At 45.8% G+C, this 12374-nt stretch overlaps 2 protein-coding genes across 3 annotated transcripts; one reads left to right on the top strand and one right to left on the bottom strand.

Moving 5' to 3' along the window:
- The first annotated feature begins 294 nt into the window (after positions 1-294).
- On the top strand, positions 295-6618 carry tbc1d20 (TBC1 domain family, member 20). The gene is made up of 8 exons (XM_086117111.1): positions 295-728; positions 1533-1709; positions 2409-2489; positions 2587-2773; positions 3454-3555; positions 3906-4047; positions 4537-4715; positions 5097-6618. The coding sequence occupies exons 1-8, from the start codon at positions 671-673 to the stop codon at positions 5350-5352; spliced, it is 1182 nt and encodes a 393-aa protein (XP_085973237.1). The 5' UTR covers positions 295-670; the 3' UTR covers positions 5353-6618.
- Positions 6619-6721: 103 nt separating this feature from the next.
- rbck1 (RanBP-type and C3HC4-type zinc finger containing 1) lies at positions 6722-11901 on the bottom strand. 2 transcript variants are annotated; one of them, XM_086117109.1, is made up of 13 exons: positions 11683-11901; positions 10918-11062; positions 10699-10795; positions 10286-10463; positions 9762-9835; positions 9513-9686; positions 8995-9155; positions 8808-8904; positions 8392-8498; positions 7840-7912; positions 7609-7707; positions 7183-7326; positions 6722-7095 (listed from the first exon to the last, which is right to left on the bottom strand). In XM_086117109.1, the coding sequence occupies exons 1-13, from the start codon at positions 11720-11722 to the stop codon at positions 7015-7017; spliced, it is 1470 nt and encodes a 489-aa protein (XP_085973235.1). In that variant the 5' UTR covers positions 11723-11901; the 3' UTR covers positions 6722-7014. The 2 variants fall into 2 exon arrangements, with proteins under 2 accessions (XP_085973235.1, XP_085973236.1); XM_086117110.1 differs by having other exon boundaries at positions 11687-11899.
- Between the last annotated feature and the right edge of the window lie 473 nt (positions 11902-12374).

Raw genomic sequence — 12374 nt, 5'->3', positions numbered from 1 at the left:
TATGCCGTAAAATCTTTGCTTCATTTTTGGACGTATTGGTTTGAATTGAAAATATTTCCGTTTGCCCTCCCCCCACCCCCACCCTCATAATGCGACGGGTATCGTGCATTCGGAAGTCTCTCTCTCTCTCAAGAGAGAGATTTATCAAAAATTGTATTGTATATAACAGGACGTTAAAAGTAATGTTTGCCGTTTTACTTCAGTGCATATCTGTCTGTCTTCTTCAAGTCTACTCGTTATCGTGATGTTTAAATAAAGTATTTTAAAAAAAACAACCACCCCGCTATGCTAAAAAAAAATCGTCTGACTGCGCTTGCGCGAAACTAGCTTTTGGCTGTGACGTTTCAATCTGCCACCGGTCGCCCTGGCCAACAAAACAAACATGTAACCTCACGGGTTTCTCACGTCAACCAACCGCTCAGCTGTCCAACTCACGATGGCCACGTTGGGGGAGACTTTCACGTCGGAGGTGCCGCGGCGAAGCGAAGCGTAGCAGAGCGGCTAACGACGACCCTGGGGCGGCCCGTGCTAGCCTAATAGGCTTGCCGTGCTCAGTGATCTGATGGCAGCTGCCGAAGATTAACTCTAGCACTTGGCCTCAAAAGTCAACGTGGACAGAGATGACACTCTGAAGGAAAACAGGGCAACACTTGGAAAAAGCGGAGGTAACATGAAGCCATCCAAAATTGGCACCTCCTCGTCACTGCTGAATGGGAACCAAAATGACGGTAAAGACCCTCCACTCACGAGGTGCTATTCTTTGTGGGAAACGTTGTTGTTGTTTTTGGATGTCATTATATTTTATTTTTCTTGATGTTGGTTCAAGTAGTACCTTATTGCTTACTGCGCATGTGCGAGCAGAGAAACGCTCTTATGTTTAATGTTTTAGATGACGTCATAATCGTGCGCTTTCACACGAAGGCACAAGTTAACAGTGCAAATAGATATGCAGGAACAATCAGCACGCACAGTCTCACCAAGTTGCATTTTCCTCTCGTAATCTATCCTCAGACGGACTCACTTGTTTGCATTAATCTACAAAACATTTTGACGGTTAATATTGTGAAATTGTATTAAACTGTTTTGGTGTCATAGTCTAGTATATTTATGGTTTAGTAGAGAGAAATAATATTTTACTCATTTTTATTATTTCTTTTGACGGGGTTCGTTGTGGCAGTATTGATGAGTCCATTCCATCACTGCAAAAAAGAAATCAAACACTCTTAATGTGTCATGAACACCAACTGCTCGTTCACCCTTATTTTGTGGTGCACTTTTGTGCCTTACGGTGTACATCGTCAATTATTACTTTTGAGGTCGCCACGTTGCACTGAGCGGCATGGACAGAGGCGTGGCCGTGAGTTCATTTTTTGTTGATATGCTCATCAACATGCTTCTTGTTGCCATCATTAGACAAAAGAAGACAAGCAGGCATGAAGACAGTTGGAACTCTGATTACAATCGCAATCCAAAGGCCCCAGGGGAAATGACAACAGTGCCACTGTGGATGATTGCATGCCATCTTTTTTCAGACCGCCGGCAGAGGAAGGTGGCGGACATCGCCCAGGCACTGCGGGCGAGTCCGGCGGACGTGGCGGCCCTCAGGAGGATGGCCATCAGTGAGGGTGGCCTGCTGACGGACGAGATACGCTGTCAGGTGTGGCCACGACTCCTCAATGTCCCACCCAACATCCTGGAGCAGGAGCCAGGTAATGTCCACAATTACACCGGTGTCATTTCAATTATCGTCAATATTGTCACTGACACCCCTGTTAGCCGGGCTTTGCATCTTTGGGTTTTCCCGAAAGAGCATGCAAGCCTTCAACGGGTGAGTTTTTTTCCGCATAAAAAATATGGAACTAGGTGAATTTGATCATCGTGAAAATGCCACGGGCAAAACCATGTGTGTATGGTGGTGGCAGCAAAGTCAACAAGCAGCTCTTTACTGCCACTCCCAATTAAATTTTCCCATCAAACTACGCATTTAACACAAACCAAGAGAATTGCACTTTTGTGTATGTACACAATCACGTAGCTTGGCTTTATTTATGTCCATTTAGCTTAATGCTAACAAAACAAGCCACGTATGGGCTACTGAATAGTTTCGATGTTGCGATTTAATAACCCTTCAAGCAACAGATCTTTGAACACAAATGGCAGCGCAGCACATGTAGACATCTCAGACATCTACTATCTAATGTCTGTGTAGAGCAATTAATATTGCTATGGCTTTCCTTGTAATGTAAGGGTATCATTTGTCCAGTCATACCACCCAATGACAGTTGTGCAACAATGCGGAGAGTCATCAACAACCAACCTACCAACCGCTACTTCCTAACACAGTCGGAACAGCATTGTCCTTATTGGTGGAAGTTATGCAACACTTATGGCTTCCTCCTCCCGTGCAGAGATGGTGGAGCGGGACAATAACAAGGACTACAACCAGGTGCTACTGGACGTTCAACGCTCACTACGAAGATTCCCTCCTGGCGAGTAACCCCCCCCCCCCCCCCCCCCCCCCCAAGCACAAATGACTTGGTGACGTTCACAGAGGTTAACCGGGGCGGTGCTCGTGTACGCGTCCAGGTATGCCAGATGAGCAGCGGGAGGGACTCCAGGAGGAGCTCATTGACATCATCCTCCGCGTCCTGAAGCGTAATCCTCAATTGCACTACTACCAAGGTTACCACGATATCGTCGTCACCTTCCTCCTGGTCCTGGGCGAGCGCTTGGCGACGGCCCTGGTGGAAAAACTCTCCACGCATCACCTCAGGTGGCGAGACAACTCGTTTTGACGTCTGTGTTCCTCTCGGGCAGTCGGGGAGGTTTTTTTTTCCCTTGTGTAAGGCTGCAAGAAACGAAGAGAGATAAAGCGGGACGGGACTTTCAAAATGATTGCAGTTATTAGTATCATCACAATATTGCTGAAAGAAATACACCAGGGATTTGAAGATTGGGAGTGGCAAAAAAAAAAAAAAAAATAGAAGGTTCACTTGCACAGTCCTAGCAAGAGCCAAAGGAGTCATGCTCAAATTATTGGTTGGAAAGCATTTAAAGTGTGGAAAAAGAATTGCAATTAGATAAACAATGTAACATTCTGATTGACACAAATACCAAATATTAGGCAAAAAAAATCAAGAATACAACAAATGTCAAGACAAGCATTCTAATAAATTATTATAAAAAACCTGAGAAAATATAATCAAATATTAGACAAATAAATATTGAATGAAAAAAAACATACATTGAAAAAAAAGCAATGAGACAAAATGTAAGAATACACCTTGGAAAAAATAGCAAATATTACCAAAAAAAGAGAAATTCAAGAACTAAACAAAAAAAAATCAAAATATAAAAGCTGAGATCATTCCAACAGTTCATTCGAATGAATACGGATGGGTTTTTTTTTTTTGTTTTTTTTGAAAGGCGCTTTCCTTTTGTGTTCTTGGCCAGGGACTTCATGGATCCCACCATGGACAACACCAAACACATCCTCAACTACCTGATGCCCATCATCGAGAGGGTCAACCCCGAGGTGCATGATTTCATGCAACAGTAAGGGAAGCCTTATATACTTTGCCAACTTTCAACCACCCAAATTGTCCACACGGTTTGGCACATGTGCCACCTGCACAGATCCGCACACTAAACTGACCAAGTGTAATTCAGCGGCTCGGTGATGAAGCGCTGCTTCTGCGAGGGAGAAAAATGACAAAAATGCCGGGCAATTGTTCAAGAACACCGCCACCGGTTCCGAGGAATTGGAAAAGTTGATTTTCAACATTACTGTTCTTCGACAAAGCAATGACATGAAACCACACACAGTCCGTCACTTGGGTCAGCAAACACGACCACTTTGTTGTCATAAACCACACTCGAAAGATGCATATTGTTGCAATTACCAGGGCGGAGGTGGGCACCGTCTTCGCTCTCAGCTGGCTGATCACCTGGTTCGGCCATGTTCTGTCAGACTTCCGCCACGTGGTACGGTTGTACGACTTCTTTCTTGCCTGCCATCCGCTGATGCCCATCTACTTCGCAGCCGTGGTGAGTTTGTTTTGCTGGCATTCTTGAATAAACGACTCTCAAGTACTGCCTTCAACCTCCATCAAGAGACGGAAATTTCATAGCATGATTTATAGTGACCACAACTAATCGATATTATCACAATATTTAAAACTTTAAGGATATGCTGTTGGTATTGGCAAAACTCAAAGTACAGTTGCACAATGGAATGAGATGCAAGACCTTAATTCTCCAAATGGCACCCAAAAAAATATTTTATAATGGGGAAAAAATGTGGGATGAAAACAGACATTACAAAAAAAAAACAACTTGCATTGAAAAATACTCGATCGAACTAGACTATGACAAAGGTTCTTAGAACAGATTACAACAATGACAAAATATGAAATATTACATGAAAAATACAAAGGGATTTTGTTATCGTGGGATCTTGATCATTTTAGTAACCACATTTGTAGTTGATTGAAAGGTAACGTGTGTGTGCGCGTGCGTGTGTGTGCCCTACAATAGATTGTACTTTACAGGGAAGAGGAGGTGCTGGAGTGCGAATGCGACATGGCAATGGTGCATCACCTGCTGTCACAGATTCCCCAGGATCTGCCCTACGAGACACTGATCAGCCGAGCGGGAGACCTCTTTGTCCAGTTCCCTCCGTCCGAACTGGCCAGAGAGGCCGCCTCGCACGATTGGTAAGTCGCCGTCACCCATTGCTTCCATGGGCCCATGCGGACCTTTTTCGACATGACGGCACCATTCAGAGTCAAGTCCAGAAATATCGGTCCATGGTCAGAAATCACAATCCATCCACGATCTGTACCGTTTATCCTCACAAGGGTCGGCACCCGCAAATGAAAGCGAAAAGTCTGCAGTCCAAGCACATTGCAGTGATTTCGTTTCAGACCCGGTGTGGTGTTGTTTTGGGCCAAAAAGAGAGAGCCATTGTGTCCATGTCCTATTTATGGACTTGAACGTACCTCCGGGTGGCGGACGCTGCACTGACAGCACGTGTAAACTAAACGAGGCGGGCCTAACATTGTAACCTTTTTCCTCCTCTTCCTCAACCTCCCAAGCATGGCGACCACCACCTTTAAGGACTTCGACTTGGCCTCGACGCAGCAGCGGCCCGACTCGGTGCTCCGTCGCCGGCGGAGGCAACTGCAGCAGCAGCAGGAGGCCCTGGAGCGCTCGGCGGTGGCCCGGCCGTCCGTGACGCGCCGCTTTGTTCGCTTGGCGGTGATGGGCCTGACGGTGGCTTTAGGGGCGGCGGCGCTTGCTGTGGTCAACACCGCCCTGGAGTGGGCCCCCAAGCTGGACCTCTTTCCATGAACCTCTGAACTCCCCCCAAGTCACAAATGAAGGAACTCTTGAAGAACATTACAGCCCCCCCACCCCCCCCCTCGCTCTTCGAGGGGGACACGGACAGAGTCCTGCCACAAAATTTGCGAGGAATTGATGGCCCTCGTTAAAAAGGTTTATAATTGCTCATATGCGCCACCAGATAGCGGCAAAGCATTGTTTTTGTGAAAGTGACACTCCTTGTGGCTTGTTGAGGTGTTTCAAAAAGAGCACAAAATACATGCACTGTATACGTTAGATTTCAGGGGATAGAGTCCACAGGAAAGTTCCCCCCCGTGGAACCTAGAGGTTATTTTATACAGGTTAGTTTGTGAACCGTAACGAAATGGCACTTAGATATTGAGGTTCACTCCAATTTCCACTGCTTCATCGTCTTTCCAGCTGGACTTGCGACATTCCCCCCAGCTTTCGGTGACTTTGGTCATTTGTTTTTAAAACGCGAGATGGTTTTGCGAAAAGCCGAAGAGGTTTTCGAGCCACCGGAACACCGAGCGAACACGACGCTTGAGCAAAGAAGCAAAGACTGACTTAATACGGCATGTTAAAAAGTAATCACCGAGTGGTTCTCGGGGGTGAAAAAATAAATAAAAATACCAAGCAAAATACAAAATGGCATCGCTTCCCAAGTTTCCATCATCATGACCAAGAGAAGTTAAATTAAAAAATGGTCTCTTTTAAAAGTGAATACGTCTGAAACTAGTCAGGCTGTGATTTTCATGTACCACTCGAGGGTGTTGCGAACCATTTGGTGAATGCGGGGCATCTGACGTCTCGCAACCTGTCAAATCTATCCGTGTGTGTGTTATAATTAATAAGCACTTTTGTCACCGCTGCTGGAAGGAGCACACGTTTTTAGCCTACAAGCAAGCCGGTGCTGACCTTAATTTGTTTGTTTTTTTCAGCAGGAAGCGCGACGTTCCGTTGCACTTCTCAATTTTGGAGATTGAATTTATACGACTGTCGCTTGTCGGATCACTTCCACACAAAGTTTTCTTGTTCATGTGTATGCCACGAAACATTGGACAACCAACTCACTGCAAACGTTTTTTTGTTTGTTTGTTTTTTTTCCTGCTGGGATTATTTGTCACAATGGTCTTTCCCAGAATGCTCTGAATTATTTTCCGTTCATTCATGTCGCACTACATTTTTGTGCGGGTTTTTGGTTTAACAAATATATCCTACGTAAAGTTGTATTGTACAAGAGAATGTGAATAAACCACATTATTGTCAAAATACCTTAAGGATCAAGAATAATAGCACAAGGCCAATACTTGTTGACAGGGTGGACATTTTTGACTGATAGCATTTAATGAGCACACGGCGGACCGTAAGCAAAGTGTAGTGTTTCAATCAGTTTATTTTTGACTGAATTCAACCATCTCGTTATTCGACCATGTCATGAGTGAACATGTGAAGCTTGACAACCTCAAACTACACACAAAAATTAGGAAAATAGCTAGTGTGCAACTATCTGCTGTTTCAGAAAGACAAAGTGCTTGTTGTTATGTGAGAGGCCACCTCAGCTTTAATTTAGTGCATCATTGTAACCTATGATGTAGATAAAAGGCATTCCCTGATCACTAATAGCTTAATTGGCTGTGTAGAGAAGCCGAACACAAAAGTGCAAGCACATCAGTGGCAGTTCATGCAGTTGGGATGGCACGGCAGGTCATTCACTCTGCATTGACAGCCTCCTGATGTGTCTCCTCTGCCCTGTTGGTCCAAAAAGAAATATACAGTACAATTGTCAAGTATGCAGCCTCATTGTGATTCTTTTAATGGTGCGTGACATGTTCTTACATTGGGCCCCCAGCGAGCTTGTTTGGTCACCCAGCAAATTTCCGTCTTGCACACGGAGCAGCGGAGCCAATCGCAGCCGTCTTTCTTTTGGATAGTGATGTCGCAATGTGGACAATTCATGGCCTTGCCGCTCCGGAGCATACCCTTTGAAAAAAAGGCAAACGAAGAAGAAATGAAGTGTGAACTCCCTTCAATCGACTGAAGGCCAAGCGTTATAAGAGGGAGGGCACTCCTCCATCCATCTGTTTTCGACAGCTTCCTCCTCACTTGGTTTGTGGAGGAGCTGGCAGTTGAAGCCAGAGTGCTCGGAGAAAGCCCGCTAAAGCACAGGGAGAACTCCAACCCCTCCACCGCGCTGCCCGTCACTTGAACCACGCGGCGTATCGTAAGCGCAGCCGAATCCAAGTTAGATTATCCGTATGTTACCTGCAGCAGTAGTTGGGTCTGCTGCACCACGTGGTCTTTTTCCGCCCGGACGCGCAGGTCATCTTGATACTCTTGACAATTCATGTCCTTGTGAATGGCCTACAAACGAATAAAAATATGTACTGTATATGTATAGATCACGTAATTAATCCCCACAAAGGTAGCCCAAATACAAGACCGCCCCCCCCCCCAAAGAAAAACAAAACAAAAAAAATCATGCAAAAAATCTACCTTGCAGAGAAGGCAGTTGACCTGGCTGCAGAGTTGACATTGGAAATGGTTGATTTCGTCCTCATAGATGCACCTATGGAAAGCCATTTCAGCATTTATTCCTTATGTCGGACATCCATCTTAAAGGGAAACAAAAACTGCAATTGCTGCTCTAAATGTGCTCTTCTGATTACTATTGCATTTGTGTAATAAGAACAAAGCCTATTCATCAACCCGTTTTCAGCAATTAATTCCACGCTGTCCTTTTGTCCTGTCCCACCTTTGCTGTCAACTTAAACTGATAATGTCAAAATGCTCTCGGGCTCCAATAGTGAATGTCACGTGACTAAACCCAGAAAGCGGGTGGGCTGGGACGTTCGCAATGTGAGCCCAAGGACACACACACACACACACGCACACACGCACACGCCTCAAGCTTAAATGAAGTTCTCCATACAGCACTGAATGCTAAATTCTTGTGGAGCGAATATTGGGATTTTCAACATGCTCAAAAAGATTTGGCAGCAATATGCCATGTTGGCAAGCATTTGCAAGCGTCACCGGTTTACACACCAGCCTCGACAGTTGGGGGTACGGCAGTGAAAGGTGTGGTCCAGGCGACTCTCAGCGACGCTCAGACGTTGTTCCAGGAAGTGCTCGTGCTCTTCCGCTGTGAGCAGCTGCAATGGGGGGGGGGGGGGGGGCGACGACAAAAAAGAGACAGAACACTTAAGACCTTCGATTTACAGTCATCTGGCACCTAGCCAATACAGTAATAAATATTAGCCGTGACATTTCAAGTACACTTGCGATTTTTAGGAATTTGTGCAAGTAACCAACTTGCAAGTGCTCATGTATTGTAAAGGATTTACAGTTGAAATGAAATCGAAGGATTTGAATCCAGATTCAGATCCAAAACGGCAACAGCGCCTTTTAACCATGACATCCCTTCAGCGTTGCCAAAGTTCGTCAGCCGGGCTCACACTGACCGCTTTGATCTCTCGATCGACGAGCTTCATCTCGCACTGCTCGGGACAGGACACCTCAGCATCGGCACAGGTGAGGATGCTCCCTCGCAAACATTCCCTGCGAGAGACGACGCAATGGTGGAAAGATGCAAGACAAAAACGGAGGGGATGATGGGATGCTTTGCGGAGGCCGCGTGCTGAGTCTGACCTGCAGAAGGTGTGCAGGCACTCCCTGAGCACCACACCCTCGCCCGGCTCCAGCGTAGAGAAGCAAATGGGACAGGTGGTCTCTGAGGTCGTGGGAATGAGGCTCAGGTTGTCAGTTTGCACCAAGTTCAAATAGTTTATTTGCCGCTCCGCCTGCTGAACCTTCGTGGTCAGAGAAAAAAACGTGCTTTTTAACTAACGGTGCTGCCGATATACAGAAATCGATTTCTGACTGGCTCGGTACACATTCCACAGCGAGCCCCGCAATAATTGCTGTCTGAAAGTGACGTCACACTTTTGGGTTTGTCGCTCATGAGGATCTCATTTCGGGAAAACGATGACTTTGTTAAATTTACGAAATAGAAATGATTCTATTTTTCCATGCGTTACCGAATGCATTTTCTTACTTCAAATATTGCGTTTGGGATTTTCTAAAATGACTTCACTCTTGACCTTTGGGCGTGGCTCCTTGAGACTTCTTTTTTTGAGGAAACTGCCTGCCACGGCGACGCGGCTTACCTCTTTGAAAAAAATTGTGGCCAGATTTTCATTCTGAATCCGCCTGGCCTCGTCCCCGACCGGTTTGTGGCCTTCGGGGACCTGGTAATCCTCTGGCCTCTCCTCGTCGCACATCTGACATCCGGGACGAGTTGGCTTGTTGATGAACGTACAGCGAGGGCACTCCCAACCGGGCTGAGAAAGACAACGCACGTGCCTCAGTTTTGTCGGCCCGACGACAAGTGGTCACGTGTGGGACGAAATGCTAACCTGAGGGGTGCGAGGTCTTCCTGGGGGAGGTGGTGGAGGAATCACTTGAACTGTCTCGGTCGACTCCACGACGCCTGACAAAGAGATTGCAACCAATTGTCTCCACTCTACTCATTGTCATACAATTCATGCAATTATGCATGATATTGTGGCACGCGGCGCACGCCGCTCCAAGAATTTGTCCTCCTCTTGTTACTAAACAAAAGTAGGAAATACCATAGTAAATACTATTAGGCGTGATTGGTTCTGCATCACATTTTCGTGAGTCATCAACCACCAGCCACGCTCCCTTGGGACTCTTTGTACGTGGCGCCTCGAAATGTTGCTTCCTGATAACAACGCAAGGGTTTGCAGCGAGTTGGGATGAGGGTCAAGGGTCAATCTCAGGGTGTGTGAATCTGAGTCGTAAACTGTCATTTATTTGCTGCCGTGCACTTCGGTAGCGTCGCTTGGTGTGCACCGAGACTTACTCGTGACTTTTTTTTATGTTTGGACCCGTGCGCCTGAGTGTCCGCTATACTCGCCTTCGGGTTGCTGCGGCTGTTTGTTCAGATGAGGGGCACGGCCTGACAGGAGGAACAGGAAAGCCCAGTCGCCGTCATGGCGAATGCCGTGACTGCGCAGCGTCTCGTGGTCGCACGCCAGCCGCTTCCCAATCACCCAGCGCTGCAGCGCCGGAGGGAAGCCAAATTTCTGGTCGATCTGGGACAGGAAATGAAATTGCATATTGGCACGTTCGCGACCACAAAATGTATTTGTGACCTGCTACATGATGCCAATGCAGTGAAAACGTGTGTTGCAGAGGGTTCAAATCCGGGCTCTGGCTATATTTACAGATTGAACTATGAACAGATGAAATTCAGTTCTAAGCATTTTGTGTTTTGCCGCGCATTTTTGTGGCAGAGGGAAAGATCCCTTGACATCTACTTAATGGTACCTCGTCTTTAAGCTGGGAGATGGTCATTCCGCATGAAACAAGAAGAGTAATCGGTATGGCGGCATCAGACTGTGCGTCCTCCACACCCACGACCAACCTAGAAAATGCAATAGGGGGCGTCAATCACAGAAGACCAGTTGGACAGACGAGAAAATCGCCGGAAATGCACATTTTGTTGAGCTGTTCAACAATCTGTGAAAAGATGAAGTTTAGTCGCACCTAATGGAGTCTTGAGTGTGGCCCTGACTGCCGATGCTGACGCACACTGGCAGAGAGAGTCGGCACAACTCCCGGCTCAGCGTGACCGCCTCCTCTTCATTCCCAATGCTCAGAGCTTCACTCAAACGCCTTGCCAGCTCCTCCGCTACAGGCAAAGAAGAAAAAAAAAGAGATTGGAGCTGTCACCATTAAATGGCAAAGAATTACCATGAAAGAAAAGACATCGAGTGGTGCCTTGAAATAGGAGTGACCCTACTTGTGGTGGCACTGAACTCAAGTAGTTTTACTTTTGTTTTATTCATCAGCTGCAAGGATACTGTAAAATCGGATACAATGGCAACCAAAAACGTGCACAAAATTAATTAAGGAGGAAGATAAAAAACAATATAGTCCGTATGTTGAGCAAAATCAACAAGGGCATGCTGGGCCAATCTGAAATACATATTTTAAGCCATCAAGCAAAATTCTCGGCCCTCCAAATTTTTTATTTTTTTTCAGGAGACCCCAAAAACGGCATGATTGGGTCATAATTTGTACACATAAATAGAAATAACACCCACACATGTGGACTAACCAATACAATAGTTGACCCTTGTGGCAAAAAAAAAAAAAAAATGTGACCCATGGTGAGGACACCAGCGAGTTGGCCGAAAACTTCAACTGCCATCCTGAAAAGTTCATTCATCATACTAAAAATGAGCGTCTCGAAAAACACATACGATATGTAATCCAGATAACAATTTAGATGAATTAAAAACTGCATACCCACTTCGAAAGTAGTAGTTGGTGTTGCTTCAGTAGCCATGATTTCATCTGCAACACAAAACCGAACCCTCGTGTTACCTTGAGGTGTCAAGTCGAATAAAGGCAATCTCGTGCAGGTAAATCAACACAAAAGAGTTCAAAACAACGGGATAAATAAATAACTGAACCGATGAGTTGGCGTCTTCCACTAACGTCTTGACTGACGAAAGTGAAAGAGGTTTGACACCAGGAAGAGAAGACGTCACCTTTGTGGAATTCGGCCGAATCGATTTCACAATATCACTTTGAATTTTCCTGTAGTTAGTTAGTTTTCACCGGTGGCAATGGAAACCAGCGCGCTCATGTCGTTTGCTATTTCCTCACAGCTACACACGTCGCTACGAGGACTTTTACTCTGTTTCAACGCAGCCGAATCCACAGCCTAAGTTGCATTTGGCTCCATGATAATCGTAACGTGACAGTTAAAATTCCGAGATTGTGTTTTAATTGCGGTTCACATACAAATTGGTATTTTTTTCAATGGTATAGTCGTCTCACACCATCAACGGCGACGCCGGGTGACATGAATGCCTCCACTGCTGTGTCCGTATCTTTAATCTTAAATAAAGAATGTGATGGTGATGGCTAATTAAATTTGAGACGTTCTGCTAACGTGAGCTCGTCTGGCTCGCTTTGTTTATTCGGAACAAGGC

The sequence above is a fragment of the Hippocampus guttulatus genome, chromosome 8 (genome assembly GCF_054856545.1).
Source record: "Hippocampus guttulatus isolate MCC_2025c chromosome 8, RoL_Hgut_1.0, whole genome shotgun sequence".
Lineage (NCBI taxonomy): Eukaryota > Metazoa > Chordata > Actinopteri > Syngnathiformes > Syngnathidae > Hippocampus > Hippocampus guttulatus.
Note: the sequence above shows the minus strand (reverse complement) of the source record. Positions and strands in the feature narration are given on the sequence as shown.

Excerpts from the sequence above, each read along its gene's own strand:
- rbck1 (XM_086117109.1), bottom strand. The coding sequence starts at position 11,722 with ATGGCTACTGAAGCAACACCAACTACTACTTTCGAAGTGG. Across the intron at positions 11,063-11,682 it reads AACTACTACTTTCGAAGTGG|CGGAGGAGCTGGCAAGGCGT; the intron begins GTATGCAGTTTT and ends CTTTGCCTGTAG. Across the intron at positions 7,327-7,608 it reads AGACCCAACTACTGCTGCAG|GGTATGCTCCGGAGCGGCAA; the intron begins GTAACATACGGA and ends TTTTTTTCAAAG.
- tbc1d20 (XM_086117111.1), top strand. The coding sequence starts at position 671 with ATGAAGCCATCCAAAATTGGCACCTCCTCGTCACTGCTGAATGGGAAC. Across the intron at positions 1,710-2,408 it reads CATCCTGGAGCAGGAGCCAG|AGATGGTGGAGCGGGACAAT; the intron begins GTAATGTCCACA and ends CCTCCCGTGCAG. Across the intron at positions 4,716-5,096 it reads GAGGCCGCCTCGCACGATTG|CATGGCGACCACCACCTTTA; the intron begins GTAAGTCGCCGT and ends CAACCTCCCAAG.